The sequence below is a fragment of the Alligator sinensis genome, unplaced genomic scaffold (genome assembly GCF_000455745.1).
Source record: "Alligator sinensis unplaced genomic scaffold, ASM45574v1 scaffold1311_1, whole genome shotgun sequence".
NCBI lineage: Eukaryota > Metazoa > Chordata > Crocodylia > Alligatoridae > Alligator > Alligator sinensis.
In genome coordinates this window covers 294,980-320,437 of record NW_005843018.1, presented here as the reverse complement: position 1 = coordinate 320,437, position 25,458 = coordinate 294,980, and the positions used below count along the sequence as shown (strand labels likewise).

Here is a 25,458-nt window from a genome sequence, read left to right as displayed (position 1 = left end):
CCCACAATTACTACACCCCACAACAGAGCCATCAGCATCCCTGAATCTTACAGCTGCACCTCCAGAAATGTGATATATCTCATCCAATGCACCAAATGCCCTGATGGAAAATACGTAGGAGAGACCAAACAACAACTGCGCACCAGAATGAATGCACACCGGAAATCTATCAAAGACAGAAATACCCAAGTACCTGTGAGAGCACATTTCTCACAAGAAAAACACGCTCTCTCCAATCTCTCAGTCCTGATCCTCAAAGGAAACTTACAAAACACTTCCCAGAGATGAGCCTATGAACTCCACTTCATCAACCTCCTGGATACTAAAAATCACGGACTAAATATAGACATTGGATTTATGACACATTATAACCTGCCTGACATCTGACTCCCCAGGTATCTCTCCACTATTCATCCCCCTTCTCTCTCCCCCGCCACCCCCCACAACCAACCTGTCTCTCACCCATTAACTCCTCAATCTACATTTTCACTGACTACCTGTCTTATATGCATACCAGCCCAGCCTCTGGCTTCTTTACTTTTCATTCCATCCATCCAGGAAGAGCACGCACCAACTGCAGAAACTTCCTTAGCCTGACAAAGGGTTTTTGAACCCAAAAGATTGCTTAATAATTGTTTTCCATCTATTTAAGTTGTTCTAATAAAAGATATCAGATTCACCCAAAGAACCTTGTCTGCCTATGCTTTCTGAACTACTTGGGATCTAAGATGCAACCTGCCCTACCTTCTGCCAGACTAGCATAGCTTACCATTTCTTGCCCTATGTTCATGAAATCTTTCCATAAAACTTATGGAATCTTTCAATAATCCAACAGAGAGATGACAAGGGCACTAACAATAAGTAAACTTGCATAGGTTTAAGTCTGTACCTTCAGCTTTTGTATAATATAAATCTGGGTCCCAGATCTAGGTCATTAGTTGTGTGAACAGATGTTTTGGCTCCTCACCTGTACTGCTGGAATCTTATTAAGACTATAGGCATTTTAGGGAACAATCCATGACTAAACCTATTTTTGCACATTACAAAATGCAGATTTAAAATTGTTCACTAATAATAAACAGATGTGACAGAGAAAGGCCGTAAGCACTCCCCTATGCAGTTACCTGCTGCATATGTATCTAAGCAACTAACAGCTACCTCATTATAAAAAAGTAAGACAATGTAATGACTGCAAGTTACTCAGTGTATAGTTGAGAATTTATGCCTGTAGAAATGCTATGGTCAAATATGAATCTGGGGCTGGTGATTTCCTGGTTCGCATGAACTTACAATAGTTGTAATGTGTTTTTAACACACACTTGATGCTAATGTTACCATTTGCAGTACCCAATAGACTCATGTGCTTGCTTATGTGGAATCCAAGCTTAATATATGGATATGTAAGGTCAATCTACATGCCTTCATTTTTCAAAAGGATAGTCAACTTCAAAGATGAGCTAAAATTAAAACTTAAAATTCTCAAGTGTGGATTTAAATCCCTGGATGAAAGCAGTTTTTTGGGGGGGTCTTTTTTGTATTTTGAACCTTATACAAACCTTGAAGGGGCCTTGTTAGTTATTCTGATAAGAATGTGTATAAAAGTCATGTGAAATGAGTTGGTTTCTTCCAATTTCCACTACTGGTATACTTTAATTTCATGCAAAAAGCTGCTGAATACCTTGAATCCCAGCCCCAATTTGAAGTCAACCCTTAACCTAAACCAAAATTCAGTCCTCACCTTCTTCTGAATGTATTTTCTATCCAGTACCAAATATTAATATGCTAAAGCTGTTTGTGATATTTACTTTTGGAAGTCATCTGCCTACAGGAAAGATAAGAAAAGGAATGTTTTGTCACCTGTTAAGGCAGGTCTCCTCCTTACCTCAATGAACAGATATTTTCATTTTTGGAGCTAAAGTACTCTAGTTCCATAGATGTGAGCTTTCTATAGTGTCTCTGTCTATGGGACTTCGTTTTATTATGGAAGGATGTCCTGTTTGTTTTGATTAAAGATAGTTAAATTCTTTTATTCTTTGAAGATTTTAGCCAAGAGTGTGTGGTAAGTTAGATGAATAAAATAAGGAACTATTCATATCTAGTTCTCTATCTAGCACATGGACCACAACACAGAAGAAAAGTTTGTTTTTCTTTAATATTTTAGAGCAATTGTTCTTAAAATCTGGGTTATCAGGATGGGATTATAGTCTCTCCTAAATTCAATTGGAGCTGGTCATCTGCTGAGTAGGTGCTAATGATGTCAGTGGAAGCTGCCCCGCCCCCTACCCTACACCCCCAGTGTCATGGATTTCAACTTTTATTCCCTTCTCCCCTCTGCCTCCAAATTTCTTCAAATGCCCTTATCAGGAGAGGGAGGGGAGCAGTTTCACCAACTCTTGAACTAAATTTCAGGAGGCTGAATACTGACACAGAACACCGTGGTTTTGTTTAAATACTGAGAAAACCCAGAGAGTAGCCTGTAACAAAATCCATAAGAGAACCTTTGTTTTCTTGAAGAGCATTTTATTTTAATAATTATGTTCAGATATTAGTCAAACTATTTTTCCTCCTATTTAGTTTATTAATAACAATTTTTAAGATTAAATCTCAGTCTTGATTTTACTAGGACATGCAGTATGGTAAGTTTTAGAACTCCAAATACACTTTGAAAAAATTATCTCTGCAAATTGCAATCTATGTAGGTTGTATAGTATAATTATAATTACACTGTTAACTTTTGACATGTTGGATCTATTGCTTGCTGAACCAATTTATTTTAATTCAATTTGCAGTTTTCAGGAAACAGCAGTGAAACCAGTTTAATAGACACTTTCTTACAGGACTTAAAAAAAAGGTAATATTTATTTACCTTTCTCAGAACATTTCTCAGAATAATGGGATCCTAGTTTAGCTTGTCACAAGAGTTTCATATTCAAACTTACTAAAATGCAGACTTGAAAATCTTTTGTATTATGACAACATAATTTCAACTACACATCCTAAATGTGTTAAACTTACTTTTTGGTACTTGATTGTTTTTGGAAGTGGTCTGTAAAATGCAGTAGGTAGTCAAATTATATATATTACTGTAAAGTAAGGGGGAAATTAAGCTTTGTCTGGCAGCAGAAGGGTTAAGCACTTTTTTGCTTTACCCGTTTCAAATTACAATGAGAAGCCTCTTCTTTCCCAGCAGGGTTGTGCTTACATTAGTCTTTAGATCTCTCTTGAAGAGAGCTGTTATATTTGTGCTTGCTAGAGTTGGAAATAACAGTTAAGAAGCTGAAAAGAGTTGCATGGATTTACAGGTTTTTTTTTTTTCAAGTAAATTCAGGGAAACACACAAATTTGATTAGTACATGTTTTAGAATTACTTTACATTAAGGCAATTCAAAAGATGTTAAAGTTATCACCAGGCTGCTGGACAAATATATGTTACATCACCAAGGTGCAGATCAAGACGAATCTTTGATTCAGGACTTTATTTTGGAAAGAGCGCAAGGTGTACGAAGACAAAATAACAAGGGAAGATAACTCGGGGAACTACAGTGTACCAGAAGATCAACTCTTGCTAATACAGCTCCCCACTAAAGACCGGGTTATCTAAAGTTTATATAGGAATGCCTAGGTCAGCTGACAAAGTTCTGTTCTTCTGCTCCATAAATGCAGAAAAAACGATAACAACAGTGGAAAATTGGAAGTCTGAATTTCAGCTTTCTTAGAAATAACTGCAACCTGACACATTCCATAATATTTAAACAGGGAGGGGGGAATCACCGAAAATGTTGTGTTTAGAGATGACATTGACCTGAAAAATAGGTAAATTTTATTTTTCAGCCATTGGGAAAGCAGACCTCATAGGAGCTCACCACAAGTAGGAGAAAGATTTTTGTCTTTTTTTTTTTTCTTTCAAGGATGAACCGAACTGTGCTCAAAGCTTTCGTGGGCTTGCTCTGGAATTGCTGGGTTCTGCTGGGTCACGCACAGGGAGGTTTAGGAGACAATCATGTCCATTCAAGTTTTATTTACAGGAGGCTGCGGAACCATGAGAGAAGGGAGATCCAGAGAGAGATTCTCTCTATCCTGGGTTTACCTCACAGACCCAGACCCTTTTCACCAGGAAAGCAGGCTTCTTCTGCACCCCTCTTCATGCTGGACCTGTACAATGCCATGACAAATGAAGAGGATACTGAGGAGATGGAGTATTCACTAAGGGAATCATTGGGAGGTGAGAGCAGAGGGATAAGAAAAGGATACCCTGCATCTCCAAATGGATATTCTCGGAGAATACAATTGTCTCGCATGACCCCCATGACCACACAGAGTCCTCCTTTAGCCAGCCTACACGATACCAACTTTCTGAATGATGCTGACATGGTCATGAGCTTTGTCAATTTAGGTATGTTGAACATTTTTTGTTTCTAATCTGTTTGACAAACTGGGGGCCTGATCCTGCAGCCTGTACAGGGTAAATCTTGCAAGTTGGAGCTACAGGATTGGGCACTGGACATTGTACTATTAGTAAAACAGAAGCTGTACTAATGGTAAAGTAGCAACATTGTAGGTGGCCATGGAAAAAAGATTTCTCCAACTGTTTATATAAAGTCAGTTTCTATAACTCCCCTCTGCTGGCTTCTGTTTTCTTTCTTTCATTGATGTAATGAAAGTTTTAGCCTTAGGCCAGCTTCATTTTTTTCTTGATACTCAAAAACTCAAATACTTATGTGTATTCCTGGGCTATTTCCCTCACAGTTTTTTGTGGAGGTTAAACATGAACAAACATCAGATTGAAATATATTAAAGTCTTGAATAATACAAGAGAGGAAACAAATCAAGCCCTTTCTGACAGATGTCTTATCTTTTCAGCTGCATGGATTTTTTTTGCAATCTGCTGTTATTTGTATGTTGCTTCTGTTTTATAAACTGTGGACTGTATTTTTAATATTTTGCTGGCATGCTTAAGAGACTGGGTTGAGTCTTATTTTGTGTTATAAACAAACACAAATAACAGATATAATACTTAATATCAGAAACTTGCAAAGAAGGTCTAGTAAATAATTCCTAAGCATTTAAAAAAGACAATTAAACCTATATAAAGAGATAAAACTAAATTAAATTGATCTTGAGTAGATGCATATCCATTAATTAGCATTACTCAATTCAATGAAAAAATCAGTTAAATATTTCTTTAATAGAAAAGGAAACTTCCATTTCATTAAGGATATTATTTTGCTTATTATTTTTACAATTTTAAATTTAAATTATAATATACTGTAAGACTGACAGCACTACCTATGTAACTTCTAATCTGACCCTAACAGCAAAGGAGTTTAACTGAAAAGCTAAAGGTTTTCAACAAGTGTTGTACAAGATCTGATAAAATCTTGCTTTCCAGAATAATACTTTCTATGGTAAATTTTTAAACATTGGCACATGTTCTGAAATACCTTTAGATTATCACACACATTTTATGGCTTTTATGTCTGCCACCTCTCTAATCCTTACAGCCGGATTTAAAATGTTTCCAATAGCTAACCTTAATGACCAGGATTTCTAGAAAATGACACCCTAGAGTTTGGTCATCATCATAATAAAATTACAATTCATTGATTATTTGGAAGATTAGAGTGAGTTTAATTTTCAGATCTTAGTTTTTAAAAGGAACAATTATATTTGGGACTTTCTTCTTTTTGTTTATGGCCTTAGAAATCAACAAGTTCCTAAAATAATGATATTATTTTAAAGGTAATTTCCTTACTGTTTCCCCCCCCCCCAGGGTTATAATTGCATCTGCATATATAATTGCACATAGCTACAAATTTGTTTTAGAAAATATTGTGTGTGATACAATTCACCCATAGTACTCTACTGAATTTGAATTAAAATGCTAATTCTACAAAAATAATTGGAAACCGTGAGATCGCCTAAGTTATAGTCAAGGCCCTGACCCTGCAAAAGTTTGGGCATGTACTTAACTGTACACACTATGGGACAGATTCTCAGCTAGTATTTCTCAGGACAGGTCCATCAGTCACTGAAGTGCATTCATGTAGCGTCTGGCTCTGTAATTGCTCTTTGATTTCAATGGGACTTCTTACTGTGAAATGTTAAACTTGTGCGGAAGTCTGCAGGATGGGCATTAAATCGGCACTAGTCTGATCCTGCAATATTTATGCAGGCAATTTCCACTGAGGTGAACTCAAATTTTGTTCCAAAAAGCATGTCTTCTATCTATTAGAATTGTAAAAATATTTCTATTATTCTGGTCTATTCATTTAAGAGGTACCTTTGAGCAGTGATATTGTATATTTATTTTATATTTTTAAATGGTGGATGCTTACAGGAAAAGTTTTTTTGCTTGTTTACAATTATTAGACTGAATGAAAATATGAAGAATACCATGTTTTGTTTGGTCTCCACAAATTACTTAAATCTATCTTGACCCTAAATTATAATGAACTCTTAAATCACTCTGAATGCCCTTCCTTCTCATGCATTCTGTATAATTGTGGTTTATGGCACACTCTCCTTTTAACATTTATTACACAAATTGATGACTAATATACATTAGCTTTAACATTTTTATTAAACAATCCTATGTTTCAGAATAATTAACATAATAACTAAATATATCATTGAAACAGGTATCATTTAATATGATTTAAGACCCTGACAGCTAAGGGCAAACTCTATTAACATGCAATGAGAAAAAAATATGCAGTGATAAGTGAATGCTAACACACTGTACCTTAAAATCAATAAAAGCTGATGTATCATAGTAATAACTCAAGTGATTTTAGATTTGAAACAGCTGTCAACTTCTGTCAAAATAATCTGCTTTGAAGGCAAAATCTACCATGTTAATAGCAGAACTTTAATTTAATGTAGTATGTTAATACAATCTGGGATTACACAACTTTATTAATCACCATGGCATTTTAAATTGATACCACTGTATTTCCAGTTATAATTGTTTAGTGCACATATGGTAAAATAATAAATATATGAGAGTAAATATGAGGTAAAGCATAATATTAAACTCGAGCTTCAGAAAATAAAATCCTTCTTGTGAGAAACACTTAAAAATTAAATAAAAAAGACAAATGGTTTTCTATGAAAGAAAAAAACACTGTATCTACATGATAATTTTAATAAAAAAAACAGTGGGAAAGAGTTCTAAACTTCTCATCTTTCAAAGCAAATTTAAAAAACACCAGTACAGGAATTTCAATTATGACAACCTTCAAGAAACCAGGAGAGAAAAAAAATGAACATATTTTACGTCATCTGAAGTTAAAATAGTAAGCACATGCTGCTTATAATGATTTATGGCCCCTTCTTCCTTAAAAGATAGGACAGAACAGGGACTAGGTACTTTTGCATAATTGTGTACAGTGCTATGTGCATTGGCAGCTCTCCATAAATATTGATGACCATAACAGGAGAGTTAATTGGGGTTGGTTCAAGCAGACAAAGAATAAATCCCCCCAAAAATTCACCCCAGAATTTCCAATGATGTGTTCATATCATATCGCCCACAACTTGAAGGCTTCTTTGTTTTGTTTGTCCATGGGATTTTTTTTCCTCCCCACCACATTGTTATACTTTGACCTAGGCTGTTACAAATAACTGACTGTAGTTTATAGTTGTGGCATCTTCTTTTTGGCTAATCTCCAAAATCACATGTAGAATACCCTATTTACAAGAGAAGGGGCAAGTCTTATAATACTTGTATAGCCTGTATTCTTCTTCTATACTCAGAATTTTGCAGGAGGAACAAGTAGCTTAAAAAAAACCCCAAACAAAAGTACAAGTTATTCTTTGCCAAACAATAAGATTGAATCAAAGCAGAAATATAGTTGAGGTTTTGGACCAAAGAAACAGCAAAGACTTTAACAATTGTGTTTACGCATTTCCAGTAAAAGGAACTGAGTTTTCCATATAATATCACAATGACCACTAACACCACTATACTTAAGGGTTTCTCCACATTGCTATTAAAATGTCCTGTATTTTCCTTTGTTTTCAACTCATCTGTAACATTTGCTCTGAGAAGATATTTGAAGTTACTAAGCCGATTTGTTTTCCTTTTTTTTTCCTTTTCTATATTTGGTTTCAATAGATTTAGCCATTTTTATATTACATGGGTGGTAAAATAATAAAATCTGTGTTTTCAATTATTCTTTTTCCTCAATATGAAAATGGTTTACATTAAAACACAAAATGAAAAAAACTGCAACTGTAGAAGGTCATTATAAAATTTTTGAGCCTGAGCCTTGTATGCTAAAGAAGGGAAAGACTGTCATATTCAGCTTTAAAAGGCAGCTAAAGCATCTGAACAGACATTATTCTCTTGTAAGAACTTTTTCTGCTAATCTTTCACTTTTAATAAAAATGTGCCATGCCTTTGGAACTGATTATTGAATCAAATTCTTGCATCAAATAAGATTTTCCTGGACAAGCATGAAATACTGCTTACTTATTTTCTTCTGTCCTTGGAGTTTGTATTGTGTTTTGAAGATATTATTTATGGTCATTTTTAAAATGTGATTTTTCTGACCAAATGTATACATATGGAATCTATACAACTTACTGTGCTCATTTAATACTACAAACATAGTAAAGATCTATTTTTGTGGAATCTGTTATCTTGTAGTCCATATTAAGTGTACTTCTAAATCTATTGATTTATTATTTAAATTCTATACAAAAAACAAAACAAAACAGAAGCTCCTATTCATACTTAGGTATTGCTCAGAGAGATGAATTTCTTAAACTAAATTAATTAATGTGATATAACCTTTCACTCTAGAGTAACCAATCATTAGTGAGAAGTACTAATTTATATAATGTCTGGGATGGTGAAACCCTCCGCCCCCTGCAACTAGTGTTGATATATGCTGATAAACCCCTCCCCTCATCAGAAACCATTTTTTCTTTCAATTTTTTAATGTAGTCAGGTTCAGATGATCTAGACTTAATTTAGCTCTGAGTAGATTTCTTTGGCTATTCTACTGTATTTACTTCCCAAAAATAGATAGGCTTTTAGTGGAAATGTTGACACAACTTCATCTGGTACGATGGTGCTATTATAATCTTGTGTTACATGAAGTGCTATTACAGAAATCAAGTGTTAAAAAGCAGCACAGCCCAGAAACCTTTATTATTGGTATAAAAGTACAGTCATGAAGATTTGTTAAATAAATACTCTCAAATCACTGGTCTCTTTATTTTATATGAAAATTCAAAGGAGTAAATTTAGCAAAAAATGGTGTAGAAAGTTAATCTTATTTATACTCATACAAATAAAATCCTTGATGGCATATTATATTGTTTCATTCTTCCTCTTAATACAATTTCAACTCATCCAATTAATAAGCAGAAACAATCCAGTGTGACTTAGGTGTACAATCAAATATAAAAAAGAATTAGTAATAACTGAAAAATGATTCACTATAACCTCTTCACTCAATGTTGTTAGCACTTGAGTTTGATTCCAGGAGAGAAATGCTGTCTGTCTTACTTTTGTAGAAATTATACTATTTTGTTTGTTATATTTATCTATTTTATCTGTCCTTTGAAATCTTTCATATTATATTAACTTTATGAACTATATAGACTTACCTCTGGATAGATTTTTGCGTGTTTCATAAATATCATCTAACAAACTAATGTTTTTATAACTGTCAATTAATTTTTTTTGCCAAAGTTAACACTTTAAATCCAAGTAAATTATTATACCAACTCAGCCAAAAAAATGTCAAGCTCTCCATTAACTGGAGCATAAAACTGTCCTACTTCCCTTGCCGACAGATTTGAAAAAAATAGCAGATAAACTGAAGAAAACTGGTTTAGCAGATGGTTAGAAGTGCATGGTGAAGGGCTACATATATATGTATATGTTATTATTGTTATTCATATTTTTCCCATTGGGAAGAATTGCTGACCCGGTTCCATTGCTTCTTTAATATGTGCTGCTTTTCCAGACTAAACACAGACTTTGGGTGGGGATACAGGGGTTGTACATATTGTACTGTACATAGTTTCCCAGGAAAATACAAACTCATTGTGCGCTGGCTGTTAGAGAGGAACAGAGAGGCTAGTCGGGACTTGTTTTCTGTGGAACTTCTTAGAGGAAAAATAAGTCTCCCATGGGGATGTCAAGATGCTGCCCTGACTTTTATGCTTCAGCCCCTTTCCTTGTTCCCAGTCTCTCTATAAACTGTCAGATAACAGGACAACTTTGGCATATATGTGGTTTCTTACATTTATTGCTGCTATTATTACTTTCTCTAAACATAATAAGGTGTAAAGAGTTCTAGCACTGCCACCCATCTACTGGCAACTAACTGAAGTATCTGTGACATGAACAGCTCCTTTCTTTTTCTTTTTCAGACTATGGAAATTCTTTTTGCTTTGTTTTCTGGGGCCCACAGGTGAACTCAGTTTAATAGAAAATAGGAAATTGATTGATTATGGTATAGTTATTATAGATGTTTTCTGGTGTTTCCACCAGACTGAGAATGATCAGTTTATGAAGTGCCAGTTGCAGACTCCTGAGCTAAGTACAGACAAATCCAAGGTTGAATCAATTCAATCTTTGTAGCTTAGTCTAAACTGTGGAGATTGAACCAATAAGCAAGTGAACAGACATTCACTTTTGTTTCCTGAAGTGCAGCCACATGCTTGCAGTGGCCCAGGCCAGAAGCTGGGGGTGCTACAGCACATCCCCCTGCTCAGCTGGAGCAAACAGCTTGCCTACCTTATGAGGAAGGGGAATGGGGGCTTGCGGGGGAGGTGAGGGGACTATGAGTTAACTTGAATCTGGAGGGGATCTGGGACAGAAGTTCAATAAGCTGATTTAACCTAAATCAGTTAAGTCTGATACTACATCCATCCAGGTTTATTTTAAACCAGTTTGGGTCATTTTGCAAGTGGTTTATGTGAACTGAATTTCTGCTGTGTTACATATTTGAACCAGTTTCCTATGACTTATATCACCTTATGTGTAATTTCTATCCCTAGCCCTACTAAAGAAAACTTCCTCAGGGTTTCAAAAGAGCTCTGGCTGCTACCAGACTTTAATGATTTCTCATACTTTTCCCATCCACTCCTTGTCTTCTTCCCTATTTATATTACAACCATCCACATCAGCCAAAGCAAGTCACTGCACTTAAATTTTTTGTTTATTTTATCTTGCCATGGAGAAAATGACAGGAGGTAAAAGCTGTAAGAACAGAAGATGGCACAGGAGAAGGGGAAAGAATGGACTAGAAAAGTGAATGAGATCAAAGTGACAGAAAAGAGGATGATAGGAGGGTGATTTGAGAACGTGTCTCATTCCCAGTGTGGAAATAATGATCTGCAGCATGACACATTAAATTTGAGAATGAAGTTGGAGAACTTTCAGAAAAAATGTTCGAGTGAGTGAGGAGGTTTTTAAAGCCCTGCAGGTGGAGGGAGGGAATGGGATTCTTCAGGCTCCCTCGTGGTGAAGCAACTACCTCAACAACCCCAAAGCATTTGGCTCCAGAGGCAAATCTTTTCATCCTAGCAAAATAAAACACAAAAAAACCCACTTCAGAATTTGTGTGTGTAAGGAGTACACAGACAGGCTACTAACATTTACAGTCATAAATAACGTAGTAGCGAGCTTTTAAAAACCACAGGTTAAAGGATGAGGACTGCCATGACGCACACAGAGAGGCTGAGATCAGAGGAGCAGCTAAATGGGGTCAGGAAGAACAATGAATCCCCTTGTTCTGAGTCATATTTATGAGTGCTTCATTGCACCTAAAGTTCATATTTTATTGGCAAGGCTGTGGGGTTTCCCCATTTGCTCATCTCTTAAAATAACACACTTGGTTAAAATTTTCTATAAAACACACAAGTGCTACAACAGGGAGAATCTGTCAAGCCTGACAACTGACAACTGTTCATTTTGGTAGTGGGGTTTGTAGAGGCAGAAGTTGGATAATATTTTTTATTGGAATTTGAATTAATTTCTGTGCAGCCCCCTCTCCCTCCCAAAACAACTGTCAAATGAGTACCACAAGTAGCAGTATTATAGCCCTACCTTCAGTCAGAGTTTTTTCAAGCATAACACATACAGATTAATCCTCCTGTAGTGAAAATGGAGCAATAGTTTCCAACCATTTTGAGCAATAGTATAGTTAACTAGATTAAGACACTGGCTGTGTCCTTCCCTGCCTGTCACCTTTCACTGACAAAATTACCCCACAATGACAAAATTGGTGTGTGGAGATGGAGATACATATCCTTTGTGGCAGATTAAGGGCTGGGCATATTGGTTTTTGGCAAAGGGTTTTGGCCCATGAATTTCATTTCATATGAACTAGATTTCTTTGGACACAATGTTGGTGTTGTTTTTTAAAGACCCTTACATTTAATTGTAGGAACATGAAGAAAAGTATCTTGTGGAAAATACTGTAAACCTCAATGGCCCATGAAATTCCTACACATTAAATCATTTACATTTTTTCTTAAATTACTTGTGAAGGAAAGGCCTTTCAACTCTGTCAGGGCAGAAAAAGGATATGTATGTATTCAACTGATTTGTTAATATTGTTTCATAAATTATTTCACATATACTTGGAGAATTATTTTTAAAACATTTCTCAGATTTTTGTGATCTAGACAGAAAAATCAGTAATTTACAAATGACATGGCTTACCTGTGGAAACAGCTTGAGCTGATTTTTTTTTATATAGGTCATGATTTTCATGCTAATAAAGCCAAGCTCTAGGTAGAGAGAGTGTGGTGATACTAAACATTATGAGTTTCCTTAGAACAGGCAGGAAATGATACCCACTCATCCCAGATATCAAGAACTATGCAACTATACAAATCTTAGTCTGAAAAAAATATGTATAAAAAAGGAGTAATGGCAGAGTTACTAAAAGTGCATGATGGAAGAGCAGATGCAGGAGAAAAGGAGAAAATCCAGTGCACAGTGCACTGCTAGCAACAGTTTCCGCCAGACACCATACACATGGGTGTTCCCTGCACTGTCCTGGGGTAAAAAAACCCCACACTGAAAAATCCTGGGGTCAAAAAAACCCACACTGAAAAAAGGGGAGTGGAGCACATGGCAGCAGCTCAAGCCACCCAAACCAGAGCCTGGCTGGCCAGAGCAACACTCCAGCTTCTAGCCAGGCTCCCAGCTGCAGGAGCACTGTGGCTACAGCTCTCTGAGGCCCCTCGGGCCCCAGGTAATGTTGCTGGGGCCAACACAGTTGCTGGTCCCAGCCACCCCTATCACACCCAGGGTAACCTACTGTACACCAGAGAGCATGTGGCATGGGCATTCCCCAGGGACAAGTAGCAGTGGCACAAGGTGTGCTGCTAGTTGTCCCCAAGCAACAAACATCTGTGCTTGTGAGGATGCGGCCCTATTGTTGGAAAGTATTATTTTGAAAAATGGTGTCAGTAGATTGCTTTAGCTGATCATTATGAAGACCTGTTACTTTTAAGGCAGATAGTTGTATAAATGGAACATGGAATAATTAAGAGTAAATTAGTAAAAGTCATAATGAAATTATACGGATTTTATCTAATCCACACAGCTGTTGTTTTGGCTACTTAGTTCTTGTTTAATAAACATAGAATTTGCCCAATTTTAATATAAAAAGTCTGTATATTGTGTATGTAGATATCACATATCTCTTATGATTTTAGGCATTGTGGTTATTTTTTATTTAATAAAATATCAGAATAAATCATACTATACTTTCTCATGAGTAGTATTTAGCCTTAGTAGCCCTGGCCTTTCCAGGCTGTCTGCTTGCACCAAAGTTTATCAGGTGATTGTTTGACCCCTTGTTAATTGTACTTAATTGCATCTTTTGTCACATTTTGAAATAAGGATGGAAGTTTATGGATCTGTTTGGCAGAGTAAAGATTAAAAACAGCATTGGAGATTATTGTGAGGGGCCTGGTTACCTCTTATTTAGTTCAGTGAGAGCTGAGCAGCGCTCGATAGTTTGACGAATTATACCTTTAAACTCCTCTTTTTCATACATAGGAATGTTGGAGAAAAACAAGAAGAAGTAATCCTTTTTCTTTTTTTCTTTCTGCTAATGGCTTCTTCTCTCTGCTCCCCAGCTTCGGAGCTTTTTAAAGTCCTCAAAATTAGTGAGGAGCCTATATCCTGTTTATCACCAGCACAGACTAGATTTTACAGAGGAAAACATGAGAGCCATGCCTCTGTTCCCATGAGAGAACTTGCTCTCATTCTCTAAGACTTTGTAGTCCCTTTTCTTTAGTGTTGCCAGTTCTTATGAGCTTATTGTGAGTCTTCTGATATTCCATAATTTTCTTGGAATCCTGTAATTTGTGAGAAGGTCTGCTTTCATTTAAAAAAAAGTTTTTAGACCTTCGTGGTTGCAGAAGCAAACTTGAAATGCTCAAAAATGAGAAGGCAAAGAAAAGACTCCAAAATGTGCTTTTTTTTTTCAAAATAGAATGATTTTTAAGCCAATCATTGTGACTCATCTTTTTCTAACAGTTAATGCTTCTTCAGCTAAGCACTGGACTGAGAAGCATAGTAGAGGAGGAGAGCAGCACGGCTCTGCATGTGCTGTATCCCCACACATGTAGTGTAGTTACCATCAGTGCAGTGTGGGACAGTAACAGGACCCCACCTGCATAGGTAACTGTAGCACGCCCTTGCAGTCACACTAGTCCTATCTCTTACCCTGGTTTCACTAGGGTACTCCTCCACCTGCCACACTTTTGATGATATAAATTTGGGAGGCTCCCTCAGAATAGTAGAGTGAGCATTGGAGTGCTCCACTTTGCCCTGCTTATCATTGGATTACTCTGTCTGACCCAATCTGTCTCTCTGGGGCCTGCTCACCCCACACTTAGGCTCAGTCCCCTGCACTCTAGGGCCTGCAAAACCATTCCTGCCCCACTACACCTTCCCTCTGGGCATCTTAAAGCCACCCCATGACTCACAGAAAATGCAAACCTTGAAAGAAAACCATAGGCAAACTCATTTTGCTATCTCTGATGTTCAGAAGAACTCTTTCTGTGAGCCTAGTCTGGCTCAGAACTGACTCTTCAGCCTAAGAGCACTATTTAAATCCTCTGCTTAGCTCCTTCCCTTCAAGTCACCTGATGTAGACTTCTCATGTGGAGACAGGGGTTTCTTGCTTTACTAATTAATGGGTTTTTTTTTAAGCCTGCCTCTCTGTGGCCTCTACCTCCCACTTGCCTCTCTGCAATCAACCTTACTGCTCTGCATCCAGCTTCTGTCTCTCCAGTAACAGGGGTTAGGGCAGGGGCAGGCAATTATTTTGGGTGGAGGGCTGCTTACTGAGTTTTGGCAAGCCATCGAGGGCCGCATGATAGGTAGCCAGGGGCAGATAAGTACTAATTTTCTAAATTTTTAGGGGTCCCACAGGCTGGATAGAATGGCCTGGCAGGCCGCATCTGGCCCCCAGGCCACATTTTGCCTACCCCTGGGTTAGGGTCTCCTGTTACAGAGACATGCCACATGCCCAGTGCTGCACTAAGGATAGGAATATTACAGATGTTTGGGGTGTTCTATATGCAGAACAGAGCTTTGTAGCATGATCTTTTGACAGTGTAGACATACTCTTGAACTGGACAGCTTGTCTTTCTACTGGAAACTGTATTACAAGAGTTCCCCTAGATCAGGAGTTAGCAACCTGCAGCCTGCTAAACCATTGGATCTGGCCTGTGGATGTAGGGCTTTGGCAACAGGGGACTTTGGCTGAAGTTGCTTTTCCTGGCTTGTCACAGAGACAAGCTTTGCTGGTGGCCACGTCCTAGTAGCTGCCTGCCTGCTCACTCACCTCTGAACCAGGCTGAAGCATTCTGGTTCATAGCCAGAAAAGGTTGCTCTACTCTAGTTCTATCAAGAAAGAGGATGAGATAACAAGTCAGATGACTTTCTGTTCTGAAATAAGTGAAGATAAAAGGGAAAATAAACAATACAATTAAATTGAGATGACCACATCTTCAACTAGCTTAATTAATACAGCTCTTAACTTCAGGGCTAGGTAAAGACATTCAAAAAGCCTGAGGCAGAACCAGTTTAAGTAATGAGGTAAGGTTTTTGTAAGCAGCATAGTTCAGAACAATAGTGAGCAGAACATACATCTGCACCTTGGTAGGGGGAGGAGGGTGGCGGGGTAACTGTTAGATCAGGTTTTTAAACCAGTCTCTGTGTGTCAAACTTCTGTTCTGTTATGGGTATAGGCTGGTTTTGTGTGCCTAATTTTTATTTTGTTACAGGTATAGACTGGTTTCTGATCCCTTCTACTGGTAAAAGTATAATGTCTCTACCTGGCCCAGTAGAGCAATGCTGGGTTTGACCCCAAGATTTTAAGAAAAGAAATCTGAAAGGAAAGGAAGGATTTTAAGAAAGAAACATTTCTTTTTCTAAGTGTTTCATGAAGAATTAACATTGGTTGTGGAAACTTGTATAAAAATCTATGTCATCCAATATTTGTTATGTTGTTGCTGGAATTTAGAAGTTGGTTAACACTAAAATATGCACATTTAGGCAGATATGGTACTATTGGTGAACCTGGCTACCCAGTAAGAACAACATTCTTGAACACTAAGTATTAGAGGTAGCCAAAACAAAATCTACAGGTTACCTATAGCTGTTTATGTTTATTTGTATAAGACATCATCCATCTTAACAAAATAGGTGTTGTTATGAGCATGCTAGGTTAAAAAGCAAAACATAACAAAAGCTGAATAATACAATAATCTATTCAAAAGAGCAAAAATAATGCATATTTTGCAGTATCAACCACCCGTAAATGAAACTGAAACCTTAATAAAGGAATTGTAACTTTAGGAGAGATTTCTTCCAACTTGTATTGTAAGACAAGTTAACAGTATTTATCAGAGTGAATCAATTTAGGTGACATTTTAGGATGCAGTCATTTTATTTTTCAAGGTATCATGTCAAAGCACTGTATATGAGTCTGTGAATGCGTGTATGTTTGCTTGTAATCACATCAGAGAAGCAATGAGTTTAGAAAGTGGCTAAATAACCAAATGTTATAATGACCTCATTTTCTTTACTTTTGTCTTGGAAAATCCAAGGTAGCCCATGTTACAATGTGAACATACAATATAGAGGTCACAATGTGCAAGCACTGGGGTGAGGGGTGGGATTTGAATACTTAAACTGAGATAAAGCTTGATTGATTGCATATAATAGTCAAATATGGTATGAAAACATTTCAGACTTGTCTGTTAATCCTGTGTTTAGAGGGCAACCTGCTGCACTATTTGAAAGAAACATCTTTAGTTAACATGGCATGACACCTGTTGGAATATACTGTGGTCTGCACACAACCACATTGTTTCAGCTTGCATCAGGAGAAAAGGTTGCATTGAGCAAATTGGGAAACAAAGGGCACCTATACATGTGCAGCAAGGCTGTTTTGACATGCTGTAATTACACCTTGTTGGGGCATAATTGATTAATTGTGTCTGCTGGAGTGTGGTAATTAACATGCTCCAGCAGACTCCAGCGTCATGTGTATCAGTGCCCCTGTGCTGAAAAATGGTGGTAAAGGTACTTTAACTAAAGCTCATTTGATGAGCTTTAGTTAAAGTACCCACACTGCCATTTTTCAGCGTGTGGATACTGACACATGTGATGTCCTGGGTGCTTTAATTAGCGCAGCTCTCAGAGTCACTCTAATTAAAGTGTCCATGAGGTTTTCTATATGTGGAATGGACACACAGGTTTGTTTGTTTTTTTAAATAGACTAAATATTAGATTACTAGTCATTTCTAGCCTTAGAAGTAACAGGGGTTTAGTGTCTACATCTGTGGAGGTAGAGGTTGATCCTACACTGGATTGTAAATGCCAGATTTCTTCGTAGTCCTGGCCCTAACTTCATCCCATTTGAATTAAAAATACTCAGTACCACTTCTAATAGCTAATTTACCAAACAAAAATATCTTTGTTTCTAGAGTTAGTGGCTGAACAGTCAAAATTGTTTCATATAACATACATCTTGAAGATGTTGTATTAGTTGTTTCAGAGGTGAATTGTGTTTATGGATAACTCTGCAATCATTGTGAGTGATTTGTTCAAGAACTCATGAGGGGCTTATGTTTCAGTGAAACTTCATGTCGAAATGCACAAGAGAAGTGAAGACTTAGATGGAAAAGCAATTGAAAGGCAGGGATGAAGAAAGCATCACAGAAAAGAAAATAATCTCTAAGAGGATTAGTGACCAACTGTATCTCTGACCACACGAGGAATATCAAATCTACCCTGCCTTCTACCATGGCATGACACAAGGGATCTGTGAACAGCAACATGACCTGCCTGCTCAGGATGCACTATTCTGGAACCAGAATCATAGAAAGTTAGGGTTGGAAGGAAACTCAGGAGGTCATGTAGTCCAACCCCCTGCTCAAAGCAGGACCATCCCCAACTAGATCATCCCACCCAATCCTTTGTTTAGCAGGGTCTTAAAAATCTCCAAGGATGGAAAGTCCACAAGCTTTGTTGGTAACCTGTTCCAGGGTTTTAATACCCTTCTGGTGGGAAAATTCTTCCTAATATTTAACCTAAGCTTCCCTTGCTGCAACTTGAGACTGTTGCTCCTTGATCTGTCATGTGCCACCACTGAGAACAGTTTAGCTCCATTGTTTTTTGACCCCCCCCTTTCAGGTAGTTGAAGGCTGCTATTAAATCCCCCCTCAGTCTTCTTCTCCAGACTAAATAAGCCCAGTTCCCTCAGCCTCTCCTCATAAGTCATGTGCCTTAGCCCCTGAACCATTTTCATTCCCCTCTCTTGGACTCTTTCCAATTTTTCCACTTCCTTTCTGTAGTGGGGGCCAAAAACTGAACACAGTCAACTCCAGATGTGGCCTCACCAGTGCTGAATAGAGGGGAATAATCACTCCCCTTGCCTTGCTGGCAACAGTTCTACCAGCACAGGCCAGTATTCCATTAGTGTTTGTGGCAACAAGGGCACACTATTGGCTTATATTCAGCTTATTGTCCACTGTAACTACCAGGGACACTTCTGCCCAGCCAGTCAGCCCCCAGCCTGTACTGGTGCATGGGATTGTTCAATCCTAAGTGCAGGACTTTGCACTTGTCCTTGTTGAACCTCATGAGATTTCTTTTGGCCCAATCCTCCAATTATTGTAGGTCACTCTGAATCCTAACTCTACCCTCCAGTGTATCTACTACTCCCCCTAGCTTGATGTCATCTGCAAACTTGCTGAGGGTGCACTCTATGCCATCTTCCAGGTCTTTGATGAAGAGATTGAACAAAACCAGCCCTGGGGCTCTTCATTTGATACCAAGCCATTGATTACAACACTCTGAGTCTGATTATCCAGCCAGTTTTCTACCCACCTTACAGCCCATTCATCCAGCTCATAGTTCCTTAGCTTGCCTGTCAGAATGTTGTGGGAGACTGTAACAAAAGCCTCCCTAAAAGTAGCATAGATTAGTGTGGTTTTGGATGTGTTTCCATTATAAACAGAGCTTAATGTAGTCTGCTCAGCTCAGTGCCACAGTAAGCTGGCTGTACTACTTCTGGTGCATGAAGTATATGGTCCCATAGTGCCATACTGACCACAGAATACCTTTGTGCTATTCCACAGCTGCTGTCCTATCTCAATCACGGCCATTTTTTCCCCTTCACATTTGTGCTTTTCTTTCTTTCCCTTCTCTCCTCCCTATTTCATTTCTATAACATATTATTTCTTATTTCTATTTTTTCCATTCCTTTTATTTTGCTTGTACATTATTTGGGGTCTCCTTTGTGTGTGTCTCCACAACAATAGAAAGCTACCTGTTGCTAAGGGGTAGGCACCCACTGTGATACTACCTGTGGCTGAGCTGAGATCTCCACTAGCATAAAAACTGGTGTCCCAGACTATCCATACCACCAAAAAGTTATGCTGTCTATTGGCTTTGAAGGGTGTGTACAGCTGTTCACTGCACCCAGTTTACATTTACAAAGCATGTGCAACCATGTGCTAATGCTGGGAACTGCATAGGGAACCTGGTGTAAGTAATGGGTTAGGGGCAGAGGCAGGCGGGATTGCAAGGTGGGGTGGGGCTAGCAGGTCTGCTGGAGGGTTTGGCAGGTCTAGGAGGGTTGACAGGAGCAAGGGGGGCTGGCAGATCTGTGGGGAAGGTGGGGTTATCCATCTAGGAGTGCAGGGGTTAGGGGGCTAGAAATAGCCAGGTCAGGGTTGGGGGATAGGAAGAGCACAGCCCTGGGGCTTGAGTGAGCAACTGGCTTTTCCTGGCACTGGGACTAAGCTCTGAATCATACAGGCTTTCGATAGATTTGGTTAACCAGTTCCAGGTCTAATTTAGTTCACCTGGTTAGGTCAATCTAAATGTAAAAGTTGTACTTGAAGACATCTTTGTTGCTACATCCTAAACTTCATATTGGTTCTGAGGAACAAGACTTAGGGGATGGTATTAGGAGCCAGTGTGCTTCTCTTCTAACTTAAAAATTATAAGCTACTACCTACTGGAATATAATTAAACATTCATAGATTTGGGTGAGTTCTAAATTAACTTGGGTCATTCAAGAAAAAGTTCTGGGTGTCACAGTAGACCATCTAGTGAAAATACTGTGCTGAGGCACTCAATGTGAGAGAATATTAGAGTGCATAAGAAATGCGTTATTTGTTCCCAGAAACTCATGATTTTGGCAGAGGAAAGCATGTTTCAAACACGTTCTGCACTCAGTACAGCCACTCTGATTCCTATTACAAGCATGCATGATGCAAGGTTATTATCAAGCTGAATGCATTCATGGGTTTACAGATTCTTTAAGGGTTTAAATAAACTGCAGTTCTGTATTTCCTTTGAGTTTTATAATAATAAATTTAACTAAATCATTACATAAGTTGCAGACCTAGAGTGCTATGACTGAGATCTGAAGATCTGACGGGGGTTTTTTTAGGTGGCTATGTTGTCATATAATTGGCTGTCAAATGTGTCCTTACCCAAAAAGTGTATAAATCACTGCTGCTCCTGACTTAGTAGAGCTACATGGACTTACACTAGCTGCATATTTCGTCCAAAGTATTTTGTGTATATGCATTTCAGTGTATTTAAAATGTCTTGCTAGGAATATATATTATATAATGTGTTGAAGTAATTTTGAAATGCTCAGACATAATAAGCCTTTTTCTCTGTGTTCTCTAAATTAGATATTTTGGATTGTTTTTTCATCCTTGTAACAGCTGGATTGATTTTGTTGAATGTTTAGTCAATGTTAAAATACAGCATTTTAAATTAAAGCTAAATGCAGCACAGTTATTAGTAACTATAACATGTGGTTGTCTATTCATCCCTAGCTATTTGAAAGGTTAAACGATTCTTGTTTTGCCTAATCAGAAATTGTTTCCATGTTTTAAACTTGTCTTATATCATACCAAAATGTGGCTCATTGATAATTTTGGCTTTGATTGGTAGTGTGATAACATTAAAACACAATAATATTAAAATATCAGCCTCCCCTATAGATTTGGGTATGCTTTAAAAGGTGTTTTTAAAAGATGGAATTAAACATTAGATGAAGTTGGTCAAAAATGTGCAAAAGGTAATCCCAGCCTTTTTTCCTGTCCATGTGCAGGGGCACTGGACCCGTTGATCTGTACCCATTCACCTATAAGGTCCCTTCCAGCCCCTAACAACTATGAATTGTCTCCATTAGGTAGAAAAGTAGGGCTTAGCAAGGTTTGGGAAGACAGATGTGCTGCAGCCTAAAGTCTCTGGTCCATTGCCTCTGGTAAAATGCTCCTCAGCCTTCTCACAAATTACGCTTCAACTGCAAACTCTTTGATTGCCAAAACAGTTGCAGCTCACCCCAACTTCCCCCCCGCCCAATTTCCTTACCATCTTACTCCTTGTGCCAGGGGTGTAGGTTGTAGCTGTGTTGGTCTAAGGACATAGGCAGACAAGGTTCCTTGGGTGAATCTGATATCTTTTTATTAAAAGATATCAGATTCACCCAAGGAACCTTGTCTGCCTACTCCTTGTGCAGTTTTCATTACTAGTGAATCACAGATGAACCTAAAATGAAAATTGAATGAGATTGCAGTATGTCAAGGGAGAATTTGTCCATGAAAGTTCAACAATTAGAAACCAAAATGTGTTTGGTCCTTTTACTCCTACATATACTATAGACTTGGCCCAATAATTAGTTTTGAAATATTATCTGACATGTTGAATGGCAACGAAAGTTTGAAAGGTTTTATTAGGCAGTGAGTTCTCATAAGGGTTTTTGTACACTTCTGGTTCACTAACCTGAAGGCTGCGTTGGTTTGACAAACTGATTTTTAGGGGAGAACCTGGTTACAATTGTAATCTTTCTTTTATCATTGCAACATTTTCTGTGAAAGAAAAACAGCTAAATATCAGGTGGGAAATGGACTACATTGGTATGTAGTAGATTTTTCAAATCCAATCAGGAAAAATAGATAACTTAATTGAAAAAAAAAACAACCCATGAAAAAGTTAATGCTGTGGTTCTTGAGGAAATCAGAATATGTTCTTTTCTGCCTTTGTCATTGCATAGTTGAAATGAACCTTCTAAAAGGATTGAAATAAAGATAGAAAATTTGACTTGCCTGCTTGAAGTGGGAGCTCTACTGTATTTTGATCTATAGCTACACTAATATTCTATTAACTTTTTAAAGACTTGGTTTCCTTTGTAGGAATGTAATGTTGGCCTCCTCTCTAATAGGTATGCCCATATGAATGAGGCTGTTGATATATAACATACTGCTGTACTAAATAAGGGTCCTGATTTGTTGTTTACATAGCCCATCCCCAAACAAACAAAAATTCGCTACCTTTTAAATGAGATTCTTTCTTGAATGAGATCATTTAATGGCATACCAATGGCACAAATTGGTCCTGAATTTGGCTAAAACAAATAGCTAAGAGGCACCGTTGCAACTACTTTGTACTGTGTTTTGTGCATCCCAGGATCTTGGCCATGGGATTCATTTGAAGCGTTGCCTCTTAAGTCCCCAAAGGATAAGGCTCAACATATAAAGAAAGGAAGAAAAAAAATAACTTTTGTTCTACTTTGTTGGCTCTTTCTTGCTTTTTTTGTGATGATGATAATACAGTACTTAGCATTTGATAGTGCTTTGCACTTCCAGAACTATATCATAGCAGGAAATAGCCTATCCTTTTCTCTCTTTCTCTCTCTCTCTCTCTCTTATTTATCCTTCTTATTTTATTGGCAAGGATTTAACTAGTATAGGAAAGGCATGTTGTCATTTTTCTACTTACAATATCAACTACAAACCTGCCAGAATTTAATAAGTATTGGAGCACCCACAGTCTCATGCTTGTTTTGACTTGTAGAGCAAGTGCAGATAACTTGGAAGATGTAGAGAAATGTAAATTGAATGAATACCACATGTTTATAAGCTAACTTTTTCATCAAACTTTTAGCTAATGAGGCTAGTAGTTTCCCATATATATATATATATATATATATATATATATACACACACACACACACACATATACATTTAATATAATTAATTTAGACTATAAAAAAGAATGAAAGATACTGCAGGTTGGCTCATTACAGACAGATTATGTTAGAAGTTTACCCATGGTAATAGAGGACACCACTGTGCCTTTCTGACAGTAGTGCATGTTGGAGTTTATGTAAAAGACGGGTATTGTAACATACCTGGGAACTCTTCGGAGTATTGTGGAAGATATCTCTCTACTCTGGAGAAGGCAAATCCCAGGATAAATGATGAAGGAAGTAATCCTCCATCTTTTCAACGTATATTTAAAAGAGGAAAAAGTATATTTCCAAAAAAGAGGAAAATGCATATTTTATCACGTATCAGGGTTCTAATCCAAGAAAATTTTTCATTGACAATCTGAAAATTTTTACTAATACCCAAACTTTTCTTCTATCACATATTTTTACTGATATATGTTTTACACAATGTAAATGTAAATCTTCTGCCAGGTCCTGCTCTGATGCTAATCCCTAGTCAGAAGGGTTGGGTTCATATTTAGGGGTTTAACACCAAACATAGTAAAAATGTTTTTTTTAAAGTTTAGTTGTCATGAAAAAGTATTTAGTAAAAAGCATTTTCTTCGGTGGCAAACTTGGTTGACTGAAGCAATGTTTTTACACACTGCTGCCCAGGGGTCTCCTAAACACCTCCATAACCTGCTGCCCACCATTTATCCTTCCCCCCACCAAACGGAAGGGGGTCCCTGCACAGGCACCAAAGAAGCCTACCTGCAACCCAGAAGTATTGCAGGATAGAAAGTAGCAGCAGCAGCATCTGGTTGGGGGGGGCAGGGGCAGGGGCAGTGGTGGTGGTTAGAGCAGTGGTTCTCAACCATGCAGCTCTCGATGTGTTATGTGGGCCACGCCCACGCAACTTATTTCCTGCGTATCCATTGGAAAAATGTTTTGTTTTTTAAAACAATGGGCCAGAGGACTGTGATGATTAAGCTACGGGTTGAGAAACACTACTTTAGAAGCTTCCTGCAGGGTGCTGTGCTTCCACCCAGAAACCAGGTGGCATTGTTCTGCTCTGCGTGTCCTTCAGCACTCACCCAGGTTTTTTTCTGAGGGATCTTTAGTAAAGCAGACTAGTAATTTTATTTTTACAGACCGTTCAAATTTATTTCCAGATTTCCTGAACAGGTTTTTTACTGATTGGTCATAAATTTAAGGACAGTTAGCACCCTTGCAATACACCCTGCTACCTTTCATTCCTGCCTCCAATTTCCTTTTTCTCCTTTATACATAATTGGTGTCTGCCATGTCTTAAAGTTGGTTATATTACATTGACATTTTGAGGGTAGTAGAATACAGGTATCTTACCACTATAAAAACTAGTAACCAATAACTAGAAGTTTTCAAATTTATATTTTGTGAACCCATAAAAGCTGATATTTCTGGTGGTATCCCTTTAGTTTTCAATGATAAAACTAAAGATATAGAGTGAAGATTTTATAGACTAGACTTAGACCCCTGAACACTAACATTTATTATTTTATAAAATACTGAATACTGCAACAGATTATTTAAACTCAACCATAAGCAATGAAAATATACTCACATTTATAAAAATTGAACAAAATACAATATTGATGCTATGCCCAGGTGGGTTCTAAAAAAAAATCTTAATTATAGCCTATCACTCCAAGGTTTTGATCCAGAATGGATCCAGTGAATGAAAGCTTTCTAATTAACTTCACTCAACTTTGGATTGGGCCTTAAGTCATAAACTTCAATAATTCTGAGTGCTTATGAAGATATTATTGAGTTGCTTTCTCTTTTACTGAATCTGGCATGAAAAGCACAACATTTTGTCAAGCCAGTTCTCAACCTTTAGAAAGAATTCTAAATTTCAGACCTGCCAAATTGTATTCAGTTGAGCTGGTAGCTGATTAAC

General features: G+C 37.6%; 1 protein-coding gene across 2 annotated transcripts in view; it reads left to right on the top strand.

Annotated features, from left to right (window-relative positions):
• The first annotated feature begins 3,289 nt into the window (after positions 1–3,289).
• Positions 3,290–25,458, top strand: part of BMP5 (bone morphogenetic protein 5) — an 81,938-nt gene continuing 59,769 nt past the window's right edge. For both annotated transcript variants that reach the window (XR_003092029.1, XM_006036775.2), the window contains exon 1: positions 3,290–4,393. Coding sequence is in view for 1 of the 2 variants with exons in the window: in XM_006036775.2 (XP_006036837.1) it covers positions 3,910–4,393 (484 nt within the window). In the remaining variant the exon portion in view is untranslated. The remainder of the gene's footprint in view (positions 4,394–25,458) is intronic.